Source organism: Ambystoma mexicanum, chromosome 9 (assembly GCF_040938575.1).
Source record: "Ambystoma mexicanum isolate Mex_15411 chromosome 9, UKY_AmexF1_1, whole genome shotgun sequence".
NCBI classification, from domain to species: domain Eukaryota; kingdom Metazoa; phylum Chordata; class Amphibia; order Caudata; family Ambystomatidae; genus Ambystoma; species Ambystoma mexicanum.
In genome coordinates, this window is record NC_090931.1 from 594,264,657 (window position 1) to 594,283,017 (window position 18,361).

The 18,361-nt window shown below is 50.2% G+C and overlaps 1 protein-coding gene across 7 annotated transcripts in view; it reads left to right on the forward strand.

The window, feature by feature from the left end:
* Positions 1-18,361, forward strand: part of NCOR1 (nuclear receptor corepressor 1) — a 2,268,409-nt gene that overhangs the window by 1,546,814 nt on the left and 703,234 nt on the right. For 6 of the 7 annotated variants that reach the window (XM_069615218.1, XM_069615220.1, XM_069615219.1 and 3 more), the window contains one exon: positions 18,015-18,161. In XM_069615218.1, coding sequence (XP_069471319.1) covers positions 18,015-18,161 — 147 coding nt within the window. The remainder of the gene's footprint in view (positions 1-18,014; positions 18,162-18,361) is intronic. The other variant, XM_069615222.1, reaches the window with a different exon arrangement.

Sequence of the window (18,361 nt, forward strand, 5' to 3'; positions counted from 1 at the left end):
GTTTGTGCTGGCGCAGTTTCTCTAGGACCAGGTGAGCGTTACAGAACGCCCAAGGGATGTTTCTGGTGCCGTTTCATCTGGCAGGAATAAAAAACACCATCGCCGACTCGCTCAGCAGAGAGCTGCGCTTGTGCCACGAGTGGGAACTACGACAGGATCTAGTGGACCGCCTCTTCCGACAGTGGGGCACACCCCAGATCGATCTGTTCGCGACGGCGATGAACTCCAAGTGCCGGAGGTTCGCCAGCAGGTTTCCCCAGCCGAGGAGCATGGGCGATGCCTTCTCGTTCCCCTGGGAGGGCCTGTTCCTATACGCGTTCCCTCCATTGCCGTTGCTGATCCGGCTCATCAACCAGCTCAAGAGGTCACGGTGCAGGATGATCCTCGTCGCACCTGCGTGGCCGAGGCAGATATGGTTCCCGGACCTTCTGGACTTGTCAGCGTCCCCGTCAATCAAGCTGCCAGTGGACGTGGATCTTCTCTCCAGGGAAGGAGGCGCCATCCTCCATCACGACCCGAAGTCGCTGAACTTGCAAGCCTGGCTCCTGTTTGGAGGTTACGACATACCGGCCGACTGCAGAGAGGTTCTTGCAAAGGCCAGGGCGTCCTCAACTCTTAAATGCTACGGACACAAATGGAAGAGGTTCTCTGTCTGGTGCCACGCACAGAAGATTAACCCTCTACGGATTACGGCTCCTCAAGTACTGCCGTACCTACTGACGCTGGCCAAGGCTGGACTGGCGCACGCTTCCATCAAGATTCATCTTGCTGCGATCTCCCGATACACCAGAACCACGGGACGGACGTCTTTGTGGTCTCATCGTCTGGTGAAAGATTTCATGAAGGGACTGTTCAGATCGTTCCCGCCGGTGAAGGCTCCGGCCCCGGCGTGGGAGCTCAACGTGGTGCTGACCAAGCTCCTGGGACCTCCATTCGAGCCTCTGCACTCAGCTCCGTTGAAGTTCTTGTCGTGGAAAACTGCGTTTCTTGTGGCCATCACCTCCGCACGACGGGTGGGAGAGATCCAGGCCCTTTCCTGCAAGCCCCCGTACTTGACCTTTCACAACACGAGGGTAGTGCTCAGGACGCACCCCTCCTTCATGCCCAAGGTGCCGTCGGACTTCCACCTCAACAAACCCTTGGTGTTGCCTGTTTTCTTCCCGTCGCCTTCGTCGCCGGCTGAAAGGACTTTGCACTCGCTGGATGTGGCTAGAGCGCTGAAGTTCTACGTGGACCGCACGAAGAGTTTTCGGAGGACGTCACAACTTTTTGTGAACTTTGGACCTGCCAATCAGGGGAAGGCTCTCTCAAAGGCTTCCATTTCCAGATGGCTCTCCGGCTGTATCATGTACTGTCATCGGTTGGCAAACCAACCGCTGCCTGGCCGTCCGAGAGCCCATTCCACCAGAGCGATCGCAGCTACCACGGCGTTCCTATCTGGTGTGCCCCTGCTGGACATCTGCAGGGCTGCTACGTGGAGGTCGACGCACACCTTCACGAAATTCTACTGCGTCGACCGGGATTCCAGGGAGGAGTCCAGGGTCGGCCAAGCAGTGCTGCGCAACTTGTTCGCCTAAGGTGAGCCTGGTGAGGAGGTAAGAGATGCTTAATGTTGAGTTGTGGTATTGCTTAATGTTGAGCCTGTTGCCACCTCCCGTAGTTGTGCATGTGTGTACTGCTATGTATTCTTTTGTTCATGAGCATGTGAATCCATGCCAGACCCCATGCTGGAGAAGGAACAAGTTACTTACCTGTAACTGTTGTTCTCCAGCATGGGTCTGGCATGGATTCACATGCGAACCCTCCCGCCTACCCCTCTGCGGCTCTTCACTTGGTCATACTGCCACTTCACATGCTACCAAATCTGAAGATGGCTGCCAGAGGCGGGGCTTAGGGAGATGGCAGTCATTGGCTGTGGTCAGTATGACGCAGAGATCAGTGATTGGTTACTACTACGAAAGACAGATCAGAAACGAAACTGATATTGATTTTTCTTTACCGAGGATTCCCAGCCTGACAACGGGGAATATTCATGAGCATGTGAATCCATGCCAGACCCATGCTGGAGAACAACAGTTACAGGTAAGTAACTTGTTCCTTCCCATGCTCTGATGAACACACTGCACGAGCTGGGTTTTTCACTCAACCTCAAGAAGTCGCAGCTGCAGCCCACGCAGAGACTGACCTTCTTGGGTCTCATTTGGGACACGTGCTCAGAGAGTTTTTTTCCCTCGGAGGACAAGATCAAGGCCCTCAAGAGGGCCACTGCACACTTCCTCAGCAGATAAGTGACCTTGGCCTGGTGGTACCAACACCTACTGGGGCTCATGGCAGCAGTCCTCTTGGCCGTCCCCCACACGAGACTCAGGATGAGGAGGATACAGCTGCACTTTCCAGCCTCTTGGAACCAGGAGCAGGGGGTGTGCAGTCATAATGTCGACAGTCAAAATGTCGACAGTCAAAATTTCGAAAAATAAATGTCGAAAAAAATAATGTTGACAAACAATAATGTCGAAATTTTTCGATATTTTTTCGAAATTTTGCATTTATTGTATGAATAAATAAATATATATATATAAGATGTGTTGAGTATGAGGGGTGGTGGGGGGGGTGTTGGGTGAGGGGGGGTGGGGGTGGGGGGACCCCCCCCATAGTAAATGATCCTTTTTTTGGTTATTTATTTATTGAATAAATAAATAAATAAATATATAATTGGTATGTGTTGCATATGAGGGGTGGGGGGTGTGGGGGGGTTGCAGGAGGGTGTTGGGTGAGGGGGGGTTGTGGGGGACCCCCCCCATAGTAAATGATCCTTTTTTTGGTTATTTATTTATTGAATAAATAAATATATAATTGGTATGTGTTGCATATGAGGGGTGGGAGGGTGGTGGTGGGGGGTGTGGGGGGGTTGCAGGAGGGTGTTGGGTGGGGGGGGTTGGGGGGGACCCCCCCCATAGTAAATGATCCTTTTTTTGGTTATTTATTGAATAAATAAATAAATATATAATTGGTATGTGTTGCATATGAGGGGTGGGAGGGTGGTGGTGGGGGGTGTGGGGGGGTTGCAGGAGGGTGTTGGGTGAGGTGTTGATAGTTTTAAGGGTTTATAGTCATAATGTCAAAAAAAAGTCAACATTTTTTTTTCGAAAAAATGACTTTTTACATTATAAGTATAGGATGTCGACATTATTATTTTCGACATTTTTGTCTGTCGACATTTTTTTTTCGACATTATGACTATAAACCGGAGCAGGGCTCTGTCAGAAATGATCACTGTTCCTCCTTCACTTCACCCGGACCTCACATGGTGGTTCAGGGACTGCAACCTTCGGCTGGGCAAGCCCTTCCATCAACGTACCCCGCAGGTCACCATCACCATGGATTCCTCTCTCGAGGGTTGGGTGGCCACCCTAGACAACCACTGCATCCATGGCATCTGGGCCTGGCAAGAGCAGGAGTACCACATCAATTGGCTGGAACTGAAGGCCATTTGGCTGGCTCTCGGAGCCTTCCTCCCGGTTATCAAGGGCAAGGTCGTCCTCATTCAGACGGACAACTCGACCAGCATGTCAACAAGCAGGAAGGTACCAGACCCCCTCACCCCCCCTGACCCCACTGTCCAGGCTCGCAGTCAGCATGTGGGAATGGGCCCTGGAGAAAAACATCCACCTCACAGCTGTCCACCTGCCGGGGGAATCCAACCTGGAGGCGGACTGGCTCAGCAGATTGGGTGCGGACAACTAAGAGTGGCATTTGAACAAACTAGTTCTGCAGGAAGTCTACGAATGGGGACACCCCCAGGTGAACCTTTTTGCCTCCTGGGACAACAGGAAGTGCCAGCGGTTTGTTTCCTGGCAAGGTCAGGTTCTGGGCTCCCTGTGTGATGCCTTCCAGATTTGGTGGGACACAATGAGGGCATGCGCCTTCCCTCCCCACCACTGATACACATGGTGATATGCAAGATCAAGGAATCTCGCCACCTCTGCATCATTCTAATAGCACTGTGGTGGCCCAGCACATCTTCTGGCGCAGCAGGGGAGCAGGGTCATCCACCCCGCACCACAGAACCTAGCCCTCAGTGTGTTTCCTGAACAGGCCATGCTAGCTCACCACAGCCTTTCCCAGGCCAACCTAGAGATTATACACGGTGCCAGGAGCAAGTCTACCAGGGCACAGTATAGGAGCAAGTGGACCAGGTTCTGCCGCTCGGCAGACTCTAGGGGTATCAACCCCCTGGCATGTACCTTGGACGACGTGCTCTCCTTCTCGGCGCACCTCGCCCACTCAGTTCTGCAAGTAGACTCTTGCCGCACTTATTTGGTAGCCATCAGGGCTTACAGAAACTCGGGGGAGGAGATTTTCTCCTCTTCAACCCGATTGCCAAGAAACATTTGGCAGGCCTCTCCAGGCTCTACCCACCCATCAAGAGGCCACACCCATTGTGGGACCTTAACATAGTGCTCGGTGCCCTGGCGCACAAAGCATTTGAACCAATGGCATCCGTGGACACCAGGCTGGTCACCATTTAGACGGCACTGCTAGTCGGCCTCAGCTCGCAGAACCAGTGAAATGCAGGCATTGGTCGCCTCAGAACCATATACTATATTTCACAAGGATAAAGTAGTCCTGCGGACACACCCAGCGTTCCTGCCCAAGGTGCCTTTCCGCATTCCATCTGAACGAAGAAATGGTGTGACCTATGTTTTTTGCTGAGCCCAAAGACGAGGCACAGAGTTCTGCACTGCCTGGAAGTCCGGCATGCCCTGCAATTCTACTTGGACAGGACCAAGGGCTTCCCCAGGTCGGATGCGCTTTTTGTTACCTTCAGCAGATCAAGACCAGGGTTTCGGGCATCTAAGACCTCCATAGCCCGTTGGATGGTCTCAGCCATCTAAGAAGTCTACGAGGGACAGCACAAACCACTGCCGGCCAACATGCACGCCCACGCGGTCAGAGCCAAGGCAACGGCCATCGCTTTCCAGCGGCATGTCCCCCTGCAAGTCCTAAGGAGGGCGGCCACGTGGGCCTCCCCTTCGACTTTCTACAAACACTACTGTTTGGATGCCGGTTCTAGGGCAGACGTGGCTTTCAGGCAGGTGGTTCTTAGGAACCTGTTTGCTCCACCCTGGGGCTACACTCAGTTGTAATTGCCCATGCTGATTGGAGGAAAGGGGATGGGACGTACGCGTAACTATAAGTTACTCACCCTTTCCGCCATACGTCCTGCCAGCCTCCCCACTAATGAAACTGGTGTCATTAGGCAATGTTAATCTATTGTCGACGCGTCTATGGGGACTGAGGTGTGGCGTCGGAGGGTGGAGTTAGGGCAGCGCATGCTCCCTGGGCCACACCCCCGCGTGCCTCTAAATTTAAAGGGGAAGAAGGTTTTTTCCTGGTGAAAAAGGTTCTGTCCTGTCCCTTGGAAGGGACGCCCATGCAGTATGGAGGAAAGAGGACTAAGGACACGTTAGTCACTACCGTGAGTAACTTATAATTTGTCACTCGCACGTCCCCCTACCACACCATGTAAAATATCTCATGGACGGCCATTTTACAGAATATGATTCTCTGAAAGGCATTAAGCTGTAAAATACAAAAGTGTGCAAGACAATTAACAGAAACATAGTATAAAAAGATTTGTTTTCACCTGCCCATCTTGTTCGCATCCTGCAAGTAACCACAAAGTTAAAGGGACACAAAGTATCTCTACAACACCCCATTGTAAGGTGAAGATTGCATTGTAAAATAAACACAGGATTTCATAATGGAGAACAGAGTTCTGCTGTACTTCTAGCCATAGGGACTGATCAGTGCCCCACCAAAACAGATGAGTTTAGCAAGGCAAGTGAATTAAAAAAATGCTTCACTTGTCTCTTAAAGTCAGGATTGGTTCAAAACAATAGCACAACGTTTAGGTGTTCTATAAACGTCTATGGAGACAGCAGCAAAAATAGGATATTTCCAAACATTGTCCCACAACTTAAGTGTTGTTTTTTTCTAATTTCCCTGGTTATGGCTTGCCTGCAGATTGGCACTGTGGTTGGGTATCTAGTCGCTACCCCAGTTTTTAATAGGACTACTTAGCTAGGTTCATTCTTCACGATCTCCACAGTTGTGCACAAATTTGTGCGGGATCTGCAATCAGCTTTCTCCACAACAGTATGTTCCGAATGGGATTTAAAATCCATATTGACATTCCTTATGGGTTCTCCATTTGACCCACTGCATTCTCATTCATGTTTTTAGATTGCTCACCCTTAAGGTGATTTTACTGTTTGCCATCCCGTCCACTAAATGGGTGGGTGAGCTCCAGGCGTTATCCTTTAAACCTCCCTATTTGTCTTTTTCCAAAGAGAAGGTGATTTTGAGGGTGAGTTTATCCTTCCTGCCAAAGGTAGTCGCGGATTTCCATCTCGCTAAACATCCACCTTCTTGTTTTTTTTTCCTTCACGTCATCCTTCCAAGACAGAAGAGCTTCCATCTGTTGGACCTGCTATGGGCCCTTGGCTGGTCCGGCTCTTGGACAAGGGATGGCAGGAAAGATAATCAGCTTTTTGTGGATTATGCTGGTGCCCATGATGTCAGGGCTGTGACAAAACCGACCCTGTTGAGATGGATCATCCTCTGCATTTAAGAATGCTATGATCTGGCTTGGTAGGATGTGCGTGAAGGTCTCGGGGATGATTCAGAGAGCCGGCTTCCACCATGCCCTGCAGAGAGGAGTACCTGTTCTGGACATTTGCCAAACTGCTATGTGCCGCTTGGCACATGTTTGCCAAACATTACTGCTCAGATTCCCAATCGAGACAGGACACTTGGTTTGGTAGAGCAGGCCTCCAGAGTTTTCTGGAATAGGTGGTGTCTTTTTTTATCCTCCTTCCTCCCGGTCTGCATACTGCTATAGAAGTCAGATCATAGGGAGGAAGGAATCCATTAGAAGAAAAAATGACTTGCCTTTTCGTCATGTTCTTTCTGATGTATCGTCCTCCCACAGATTCCTCATTGCTCTTCCAATGGCTTCTCTTGGCAGATGGCTAATGCACCACCTTCCTTTTGCAGTCTTTGAGAATCAGAGTGCTAGAGAAATGGGTGGAACTGAGGTCATAGGGCGCAGCTCCTTAATATATTCTGTCTCAGACTTCGTCATGCGCAGGAGCATTGAGTGGAACCTATGTGGCGCCACTCTGTTCCTCCTGTTTATGAAATAGTTTCTAAAGAGCAACTGCGCTGGTAGATATCAAAGAAGAGGAATCCCTGGGAGGAACATCCAAGAGAAAGAAAATGATTGAGGGGTAAGTAATTTGTTGTTTTTAAGCATTGATAAACAAGTCATGTAATAATGCATTGGTATCTTCTGTTGCCCTCTAAAGAGTAGGTGCTGTTGTGAGTAAATAGGTTCTTAAGGCAGACAGATCCAAATAATAATACAGTAGGGGGCTACAGTTTTAAGGTTATTTTTTGACTGTCAGTCCCCAAAGTAGGTGGTATGTGTTCTCTTTTCATGCTAAATTGTATGATTCATTAATGTATTATGTCATACCTGCTCCTTTGCTTCCTTTGTGTACCACCTTAGTGCGGGCAGGGGAAGGAGGGTGTGGAGTACAGCACAAAAACCTCCTGGCTAATAGACAGCAGACTTTGAAACCCAACCTTGTTTCTTCATACCCCCTGCATGCTCCTTTTTTAACATATGGTTGTTGGGCGGAATTCTCATTTCTGTGCTAATTCCCTTCAACCTTAGATACCCTCGGCTCTTTTGCTGGACTTTTTAACCATGGAGTGAGTGAGGCCCTTTTCTCACTCGCTCATGTGTTTTTACCCGATTTGGATTTTGTGTTCCCACTGTTTTTGGAGTCTGACAAACCACATAGGCATCTACTTTTTGTATGGTGACACACAGCACCTTCAGTGCAGTGTCTCAGAAAAATCCTTTTTGATGTCTCATAAGATTTAAATAAGTTTTCTTGTGTGAAATACAATTCCAAAGAATAGTAAATTGAAATTTACTTTACTTAACTTTTTTCTTTGTAGGTCCAGCACACACCATTTTATGCGGAGTGCTATGGGGGGACGGGAGGGTTACCTAATAGCCCCTTATCCTACTCTCTCATGAAACATTTTTGTTACCCTCACTACTTTAAATGGCTGGTGGCAGTGGTTTAATGTTTCCTACCATTGTGCTTTTCTGCCGCAGGCTGAACCCTCATCTGCATTACAGCACTCATGGGTGACCATTTTGTCAAAATTGCCCCTGTCTTCTTTTTTCCCCATTTTCTGTTTGTGGGGTCTTTCTTGGGCTTTTCTCTGTGCTTTGAGGCAGGGTTGAGCCCTTTGTTTGTCTTGCCTTTGACAGGCTTCAGACCTGATGCCCACCTCTGGCTCCACTGTGTCTGGAAGGACAGGAAGTGAGGGAGGGTCCCGAAACTCCACTGTCCTTTGTCTCTAGGAATGCCTGAATGCAACTAGTCCTGATTGGCTGGCTGTCCTTTTAGGAGAGCCATCCTGCTGTGTGATTAACAGTCTACATGAATGGAATAAACCTGCTAAAAGGTGAGGGTCTTGGGACTAGAGGCAGATTCGACCACTGGGAGAAACACCCGACGATGAAACCTTGAACGAAGCTTGCTGCAACCTCCTGGACCTTTGAATTGCCTGGTGAAGCCGTGCTGCAGTGCTGAACTCCTTTTTCACCTCAACAGAGAACCTCTGAACGGAACAACTTCTCCCCTTGGGTTAGTGGGACCAACTAACCCCGAGATGAACTCCACTGGATCACCATGCCCGACTGGCTGTGCTTCTTAGTTGCTGTAAGAACCCAATGGCAGTGGTCGAATGTCCTTAGTCGAGTGCAATGCCGTGGAAGGAGTCCGGCTAGAAGCTCCTGAAGACTCCGAAGGACCATCCTGAAGCAGGATCTCCAGATCCAGCATCCCTTCACCAGAGTGCAAGATCGAGGGAGCAAAGAAAGTCCAACCGGTCTCCAAGATCCGCACAGTGCGTTTTCAGCGCTTGGCAAACATCAAAGTGCAGGTGTACTGAAAGGAGCCCATAGCTGCCGACGACCACCCAGGTACGCCGCAGCAGCCCTACAGACGTTCTCCCTATTGTCCCCACAGCTGAGGCTCAGGAACGAAGGGTCTGCACCGCTGTAGCAAGACAGAATCCAGCTGAACCGTTCTTCTTCAAACCAGAGGTACTGTTTAGGCTTGAGGTACTAAACTTATTGTCTTTTAGTCGTGCTCTTCTCAGTTGGGAATTGCATTGGCTTAGCTTTTAGAGTTGATTTCAACTCTCTTCTCACAGGATAAACAGCTTGTGATCTACAAGCGATTTTTCTAACTAACTCTCGAACTTTGTGCAAGACCTTTTTGATCTAAGAAGTGCAACAGATACATAGGCTGTGTCACAATTGACTTTGGCTGTCCTGGCTGCCTGAATACTCTTCTAGTCCATTGACTTTGATACTGTTTGTTCCTCGTAGGTGTTAGCTAAGTGTATACTGTTACTGCTGGGAAAGGCTTATCTAGATTTCATTGGAAGATTTAGCTGTACTCGCATATACTGAGAAATTGTTTAACCATTTTCCTTCCCTAATCTTTTCTTTCTGCAACCTCAGAATCTGCAAAGTATAACTAGTGTGATATATAAATGCCATTACTGTCCTTTTGATTGACGTCACCTCAGGGTGTAGGAATTGTGTAAGAAGCATATCCAAAAATTATCCACCAACTTGTTTTGATTCTGAAAAGTAATTTTAAAGTATATTTACCTTGTTACACAAATTGCCTTTTTAAAGAATGCTTATTTAAAAATGGATGTTCTCCAGCATGGGGTCTGGCATGGATTCACATGCTCATGAATATTACCCGTCGTCAGGCTGGGAATCCTCGGTAAAAGAAAAAAATGGTTTGTTTCATTTCTGAACTTTTTCTCCTATAAACCAATCACTGAGCTCTGGGTCATACTGCCCCCAGCCAATGTCTGCCCTCTACCTAACCCCCTCCTCTGGCACCCATCTTCAGGTTTTTCCCGCACGTTCACATGTTGGGAGTCCTCGTGTTTCACTCTTCAAGCTTTTCTATGTTTTTTCACTTTTTTTATAGGACAACTCTATTTTTCGGTCAATCGAGCCTGTGTGCTCCATCGATCATCCTTCCGATTAAGGGGGACCTTTTTTTCGGCATCGTTCACCCCTCAAGTGCAGAACCAGTCGAGTGTTCTTCGTGGAAGCTTCCAGAAGTTCTTCAGGCCTACACCGCGTGGATCATGTCAGATGAGAAGGTCGGTGCTTCCCTCTTCAAGCACCAGCTATGGCTTGCGGAATTTTTTCACACACGACAAGCATTCGCAGTTCCTGTATTGCCTACACCCGACGCATAAAGAAGATTGTGCGATCTGCCATGGCTTCACCAAGCGCACGATGAAGGATGCTGACCCGGTCCAGGGTGCACCTGTGGCGGCCAGAGTAGCTCTTCCTCCTAGGAGGGAGGCTTCGGACAAGCCTGTTGCAAAGCGGATGCGGGACCTCCAGTCCGAGACCGATCCCTCAGGACCTGAAGAAAGGGGAGGGGACGGAGAAAAACTCTGAGGAACGGGCATTTCTTCTTCTTCTTCTTTGTCGGAGGAGAGATACTTTCCATCCACACCATTTAGGGTGGTGACGACGACGATGGGAACGTCAGGATGACGCCTGCCGTAGGCGACTGTGAAACCATCGACAGGGATGACGACATGGGTGCTGGGCCCAGCGACCCTGTCCCCCAGGTACCTCCGAGACACGCCTCGCAGGATATCCTCTCGACCCTCCACACGCTGGTGTCAGAGATTCAGAGGAGGATGCCGACAGCACCACCATTGGCACCGCCACCAGCGACCCCGTTGACACCGGGGCAACCACCGGCGCAGAAGAGGAGGTGACCTCCTACACCTCCATTCCAATGGTTGCTGCCCTCCTCACCCATCCCATCCCCTCGCTAAGTGGGACGGGGACGGACATGTCGACAACGGGCATGGACAATGACGGCGGGATGGGAGATCCTCCGTCGCCACAGCCGAGAGCTTCTCCCCGGATGAAGTGGGATCCTTCCATTCCATGATCGACGGGCGTCTGAGCTTTTCCAGCTCACCCTAGAAGAGAAGGAGGGCTTCCTGTATCAGCGTCGGGAGATGAAGAGGAAGACCATCCTATCGGTCCCGCTCCTGGACGATGTTTGGGATGAGGGGATGGTCCTGCTGAGGATCCCCGCCTGAGCCCAGGTGTAGAGAAACCTTGAGAAGAAATGCATGCTGCTGGAGTCTGCACCTAAGGGTATGCGGTTTAAACCGGCGCCGGACTCGGGGGTCTAGGCTGCCGCCAGGAAGAAATCGTTGAGTTCAGTGTCTTCTTCATCAGCCCCTCCGGACAACGAGGGGAAGAAATTGGACTCAATGGATAGAAAGGTCATCTACTCAGCGGCGAGAGTGGTCAAGGCGGCCAACGCCTTAGTGATCGTGGCCAGGTACGACCGGGAGCTTTGGTACAAAATGACTCCTCTCCTGGATTTCATACACGATGATGAGTGGGTCGAGGCTTTTGGAGGTCCTTCAGAAAGGCGAGGTGGCGTTGGACCGCTCCATCACGGTGGCACTGGACATCGCGGACACGGTTTTCTGCCAGATGGGCAGCAGGGTTTGCCTTTGCCGTTGTGGCTGGCTCAAGGCCACCAACTTCCGGCAGGAGGTCCAGACGATGGTCCTGGACATGCCATTCAACTGAGACAACCTGTTAGTGAAGGCCATCAAGACCAACACGGAGACAACCCGTGCCTTGGGAACTATGCAGCTACAGCGGCTGTTCTTTCGTTCCTCAGGAGGAAAATCGAGCAGGTCTTGGAAAGGTTTCGGCGTGGGGCTCATTCTCTTACTGCCATCCCTCCCGTTCCTCGACCCAGGAAGCCAACAGGAGTCGCTCCAAGGCCTTCGGAGGTGGTAGTCATCAAGGCTCCCAGGGCGGCGCACCAACAGCCCAGCAGGACTGAACCGGCCAAGACGTTGGTCCTGCACCCCGGTGAGAGTCTGGCTGGTGAACTTTGTCAGCGTGTGGTAGACCATTTCCACTGAACGATGGGTGCTGGACGCTCTCGCCCATGTACACACCTTAGAGTTTTAACTGAAGTGTCCGCAAATACACCCGTTGGCACGGCAGGAACAACACATACCTCAGCTGCTGCTGGAAGTTAGGGAAATGTTAAAAAAAAAAAAAAAAAAAAGGCAGCAATAGAGCAGGTTGCAAAGAGGCTACGGCTCCAGAGTTTACTCACAGTACTTTCTCGTAAGAAAGAAGACCAGGGACTGGAAGCCAATTTGTCCCCGAAGTTCAAGATGGTCACACTGCAGCACATGCATGGTCATCGGGAGGAGGGGGGGGGGACTTTCTAACGTTGTTGACGCGTATTTCCACATCCCTATATGCAAAGGACACCGCAAATTTCTGCGCTTCGTCGTTTAAGGGAAGTATTACCAGTTCAAGACTCTTCCCTTCGGACTGAAGTTGGCGCCCAGAGTCATCAAGTGCCTAGCTCCGGTGGCGGCATATCTACGACTGCAAGGTATCCATGTGTATCCTTACCTGGTCGACCAAACGGCAAAGACCGTCTGACTGCTGACGGAACTGGGGTTCTCAGTGAATTATGCAAAGTCCTGCTTGACTCCATCGCAGGACGCGCTGTTGTTGGGATCCAGGCTCGACACAGTGTCTGGCGTCACTGTCGGAGGGGAGGATATCGTCCATCTTCAGTAATGTGCAACGGCTGTTAGCACTAAGGGTCACCATGATGAGGACCATCAAGTCGCTGCTCGGCATGATGTCATCATGCATATACCTGATTCGTCTCTGCAGGCTGCAGATGCGCCCTCTACAGGAATTCCTCGACGCCTGTTGGGTACAGGTGTCTGTAGGCTTTCAGGACAAGATTGCGCTCGACGAGGTGTTCTGTCGAGCGATAAGGTGGTGGGGCGTGCGCTCCAACAACGCCAGAGGCACGGATTTCCAGAGCCCCCCGTACCAGGAGACGGTCACGACAGACTCTTGTTAGGAAAGATTTCTTAATTGTAGGTAATTTTCCTTCCATGTGGCAACCCCTAAACTTTTTGCTGTTGTTTTCACCCTGATCTAGACTTTGCCAGAGAAGCGCAGCCTTCTGCCGCACTCCTCTGGGCTTTCGCTCCATTCTTACGGGGAAAGTGACATGCCCTTAAGACAGTCAGTACCGGGAAATGTTGTTTTCCGTAGTTTTTTTTTATCATGTTGCAGCTTTCGCGCAAGATGACACAAGAGGGCACTGTAAACTAAGTTACTGCTCTCTTGGGTCTCTAGTCACTCTACAGGCTCTAGACACTCTATTTGGATTGTTAATGAACAGTGCAAGACGGGACTGGTGGCAGTGATCGTTTCTTTGTGTTTTGAGCTCCTTTTGGCTGTTTAAGCGCGTTTCTCACGCTTAGCCCAAAATGGTGGCCTGGCTTCCAAAATGGCCAGACCACGAGGCTCTTTGTCCTGCCTGCTGACCGTCTTGCCCCCTTCACCTTCCCCAGGTCGAGCCGACCCGGGGCCTTCCTTATTTGGGCATGTACTTTCCCGCGAAACACAGAGGCTTATCGCGGGCTTCTACAGGCCTTGTGTGCGCCTCCAGGATGTGGGCCAATACACAATCTGGGTGCCAAAGAGTCTAGTGTGTCTTGAATGCCTGGGACCACCGTGGTCCGTGATAGGTCCACGTATGGTGTGAGTGTTTTGTGAGCAGATCTCCCATTGGGTCCTCTCCGTTTTGGCGCGAAGGGAACCCTGGATAAGAGGAGGCTGGAAACACCACTACCATGTCGATCTCCTGAGTTCTCACGAACAACGGATACAGGAGCCAAGTATCCTGCAACCAAGAGGCTGAACCGAGGAATCGCTGGTGACCCGCTGAAGGACTGCTCCTCTGCACTGCTGTCACGCTGTGAGACCATTCTGCCTCTGATCGAACGAGAAGGTCTGTACTGGTATTTCGACCCTTTGGAATAGTGGGAACAACTATTCTCGGCATCTTCATCATCTCCTGCACGTAAGCCTTCGGAAGCGTCTCTGGGCCATCCAGTGGACTGACCAGCCTACACAGGAGTCTTGCTCTGTTACCACCGTCAGGTTGTGTTGTATTCCGAGTCCTTGGCACTCACACACGATTCGTACACTTGGAATTCCCAGGTCTGAAGTGAGAAGTGTGCATTGGGCTGAAATACACACGGCCGCTTCGTTGCCCTGCTGTGGTAACAATCTGTGCGGGTTCACTGCGTTTGGGACATCCTCAACTCTAACTTCTGCTGCCGCGGAATCTACACGGCGCCGAGACGTCCCCTGCTCGTATCTAAACCTGCCAGCACTGAACTGATGCAGAGATCCTGGGTCTGCCTGCATCGGGTGACCCGTGAGTAGCAACGCTAGGAATCGGTCGCCCACCTGCAGGAGCCTGTAGCTTTTCCTCGCTGTGTTAAACAGCACGCCTTTTTCGCACTCGCGTTCTGCTTCTGCCCACAAGTGGAGGTCGCGCTTGAGTAGCGGAGATCTGTTCGCCCTCCTTTGTTCACCACTCTGAACTGCCTGATTTCCTTGAAGAGACTCCCCTTTGCCCGTTGGCACCAGCCTGTGCAGATACTTTTGAGCACAAGGCTCCACTCTTCGTAGGGCTTGGACTTCCTTCTGGTTAGGTGGCCTCTGAAGGCGAACTGGGTCTAATGATTACTTGCACTGCCCGTTTTCCTCCCCATCTAGGTGGTCTGCATATTTAGTGCTTCGAACTCTTTAAACCCTTCGGTAATTGTATATATATTATATTTGATGGTGATGTGTTGGATTACTTGAGTTTTATCGTGATTCTTTACTATGGTCAATATTACAAAGGCCTTGTAATGTGTCTATATTTTTAATATAACACCTGCTTGGAGTAATTTTGTAAGTGTCCTTGCTTTTTGTGCTCATTGCGGGCTTTCAGTCACCCTCACCCCTCTTGAGACCTAGTCTTGACCGACGCGATCGCTACCTTGATTGGTCTGGCTTGTCCAGAGGTTACCCTGTTCCAAGAAACTAGGCTGGCCTTCTGATCCTCTGCCCCTCCAGGACAGAGTTCAGAAATCCATCTTAACAACTCTTCCCTAGAAGGATGGGAAGCCCACACCAGACGTCTTCACGCCAGAGGCCTGTGACTGCCGGAAGAGAAGATGCTGCACATCAATGTACTGGAATTATGGGCTGTGTTTTGTGCCCTCAGGTTGTTTCTGCCGTCCCTCAAGGGAAAAGTGCTGAGGGTCTTCACAGACAATACCATCACGATGTTTACATCCGGAAGCAGGGTGGCACCAGATCCCCAGCGCTCTCCAAAGAGGCGCAGGACTAGTGGCCCTGGGCCATCGCCCAGGGGATGTTCCTCATTCCGTTTCACCTGGCAGGAGTAAAGAACACTGTTGCTGACTCTCTCAGCAGAGAGCTGCGCTCTTGCCATGAGTGGGAGCTTCGGCAGGATCAAGTGGACAACCTTTTCCTCAAATGTGCCAGTCCCCACATCGAACCGTTTGCGACGGCGATGAACACCAAGTGCCGGAGGTTCGCCAGCAGATTCCCACAGCCGGGGAGCATGGGGGGGACGCATTTTCATTCCCATGGGAAGGCCTGTTTCTGTATGCGTTCCCTTCATTGCCGCTACTTCTTCAAATCATCACTCAACTCAGACGGTAATGGTGCAGGATGATCCTTGTCGCACCAGCGTGGCCGAGGCAGATCTGGTACCCGGACCTTCTCAGCATGTCAGTGTCTCCTCCAGTCAAGCTGCCAGTGGTCGCGGATCTTCTCGCCAGGGAAGGAGGTGCAATTCTGCACCACGACCCAGGATCTCTGAACCTGAAGGCCTGGCTCCTGCAGCATTTCGGTGGCTACGATCTTCTGGTGGACTGCAGGGGATACTCGCCAAGGCAAGGGCATTGTCTACTTTGAAGTGCTATGGACACAGATGGAAGCGCTTTGCGACTTTGTGCCGGTCGCAGAAGATCAATCCTCTGAGGGTCATGGCCCTTCAGGTACTTCCATATTTACTGTCATTGGCTAAATCAGGGCAGGCTCACACCTCTAAGGTGCATCTGGCGGCTAGCTCCCGCTACACCAGGTCTCTGGGACGGTCTTTACTGTGATTGCACCGTCTAGTTAAGGAGTTCATCAAGGGACTGTTCTGCTCGTTCCCGCCGGTGAAAGCTCCGGCCCCAGCGTGGGAACTCAACGTGGTGTTGACTAGGCTCATGGGGGCTCAATTCGAACCTATGCATTCAGCCCTGCTCAAGTTTGTCGTGGAAGACCGCGTTCCTCGTGGCCATCACCTCCAAGACGAGTAGGTGTCATCCAGGCCCTGTCCTGCAAGCGGCTTTACTTGACTTTAAATGAACGAGGGTGGTGCTGCTACCTGTGTTTTTTCCGATGCCTTCATCGCCGGCAGAAAGGACTTTGCACTCGCTGGAAGTCGCTAGAGCGCTGAAGTTTTATGTGCCTCGCACAAAGAGTTTCTGGAAACCTTTGCCGCGTTTTGTGAACTTTGGTCCTGTGAACAATGGGAAGGCCATGTCCAAGGCTTCCTTTTCCAGGTGGCTCTCAAGCTGCATCACTCACTGTCACCGGTTGGCAAACCGACTGCTGCCTGGCCGTCCGAGATCCCATTCTACCAGAGCGATCACTGCTACAACAGCTTTCCTGTCTGGTGTGCCCCTGCTGGACATTTGCAGGGCTGCTACGTGGAGGTCTACACACAGCTTCATGAAATTCTACTGCGGCGACCAGGATTCCAGGTAGGAGTCCAGAGTCTGCCAAGTAGTGCTGCGCAACCTGTTCGCTTGAAGGTGAACCTGGTGAGGAGGTAAGAGATTGTTTCTGTTGAGCCTTGACACCTCCCGTGGTTGTGCATGTATGTACTGCTATGTATTCTTCATTCATGAGCATGTGAAACCATGCCAGACCCCATGCTGGAGAAGGAACAAGTTGCTTACCTGTAAATGTGGTTCTCCAGCATGGGTCTGGCATGGATTCACGTGCGAACCCTCCCGCCTGCCCCTTCTGCGGGTCTTCTCTTGGTCCTACTGCCACTTTACGTGCTACCAAATCTGAAGATGGCTACCAAATCTGAAGATGGCTACCAAATCTGAAGATGGCTGCCAGAGGAGGGGCTTACGTAGAGGGCAGTCATTGGCTGGGGCAGTATTACCCAGAGCTCAGTGATAGGTTTATAGGAGAAAGACAGTTTAGAAACTAAAACTGTTTTTTTCTTTTACAGAGGATTCCCAGCCTGACGATGGGGAATATTCATGAGCATGTGAATCCATGCCAGACCCATGCTGGAGAACAACAGTTACAGGTAAGTAACTTGTTCCTTAATTAAATAAATAACTATTTATAACAGAAACCTTGAGTGTAAGTGTTACTTGGATACTTGTATTTACAGATTTCATTTGACCAGCTCTACAGCTCACATTTAACCCTCTTGAGATAGGCCTGGCTGCTCAGCCACACTACCAACTTGTGTAGTACAGATCTCTACCAAAAGGTGGGTTACTTAATACCAAGCAGATAAGTGGTGTGTGCTCTCACAGAGTGTGACTGCATCAATTCTTACTGAACAATGGTCCCAGTAGGTCTATACATTGATAGATCTTTCTGGTTTGACTGAGGCACATGAAATAGTCATTTTCATGAAAACAAAGTTTTCCACGTGACAAAAACTGCCTTTACTCACAGAACTGTGGTACTCATGACTTAGGCGTTGTGGGTGAAAGACCCCTGAACACATTCATACCTTTAATGCAGTTTTATCAAAGTAAAGCACCCTAATGGGATTATGTTATGTCTTTATTAATATCCATTTATTTGTCTTTGTGTTAAAATTCAGGACAAGGATGTTGGCCTTCATAATTTTTGCAAACTGAGCAGAGAATCTAAAACAACAAATTGTTCATTTTTCTAACAGGGATTATTGACCTGACCAATATGCCTCCCACTATTTTAGTGCCTCATCCAGGGGGAACGAGCACTCCTCCCATGGACAGAATCACTTATGTCCCCGGTCAGCTTGCATTCCCTCCCAGGCCTTTTAACCCTGCTTCTATGTCACCAGGTAAGTGTGTTTGCATACTGCTGTGTATATTGCCTTGTCTCCTTTGAGGCTCTGCAGTCCTCCATCTTTCTGTTTTATTGCCTTATGACTCAAGTGCACGCTGTCAACAGAAAATGGACGCTTTACGTGTAGAAGGAAGAGAAAAATTAACTAAAACAACTAGCTGATATTTCCCCTTCCACTTTTGTGGATCCTAATAG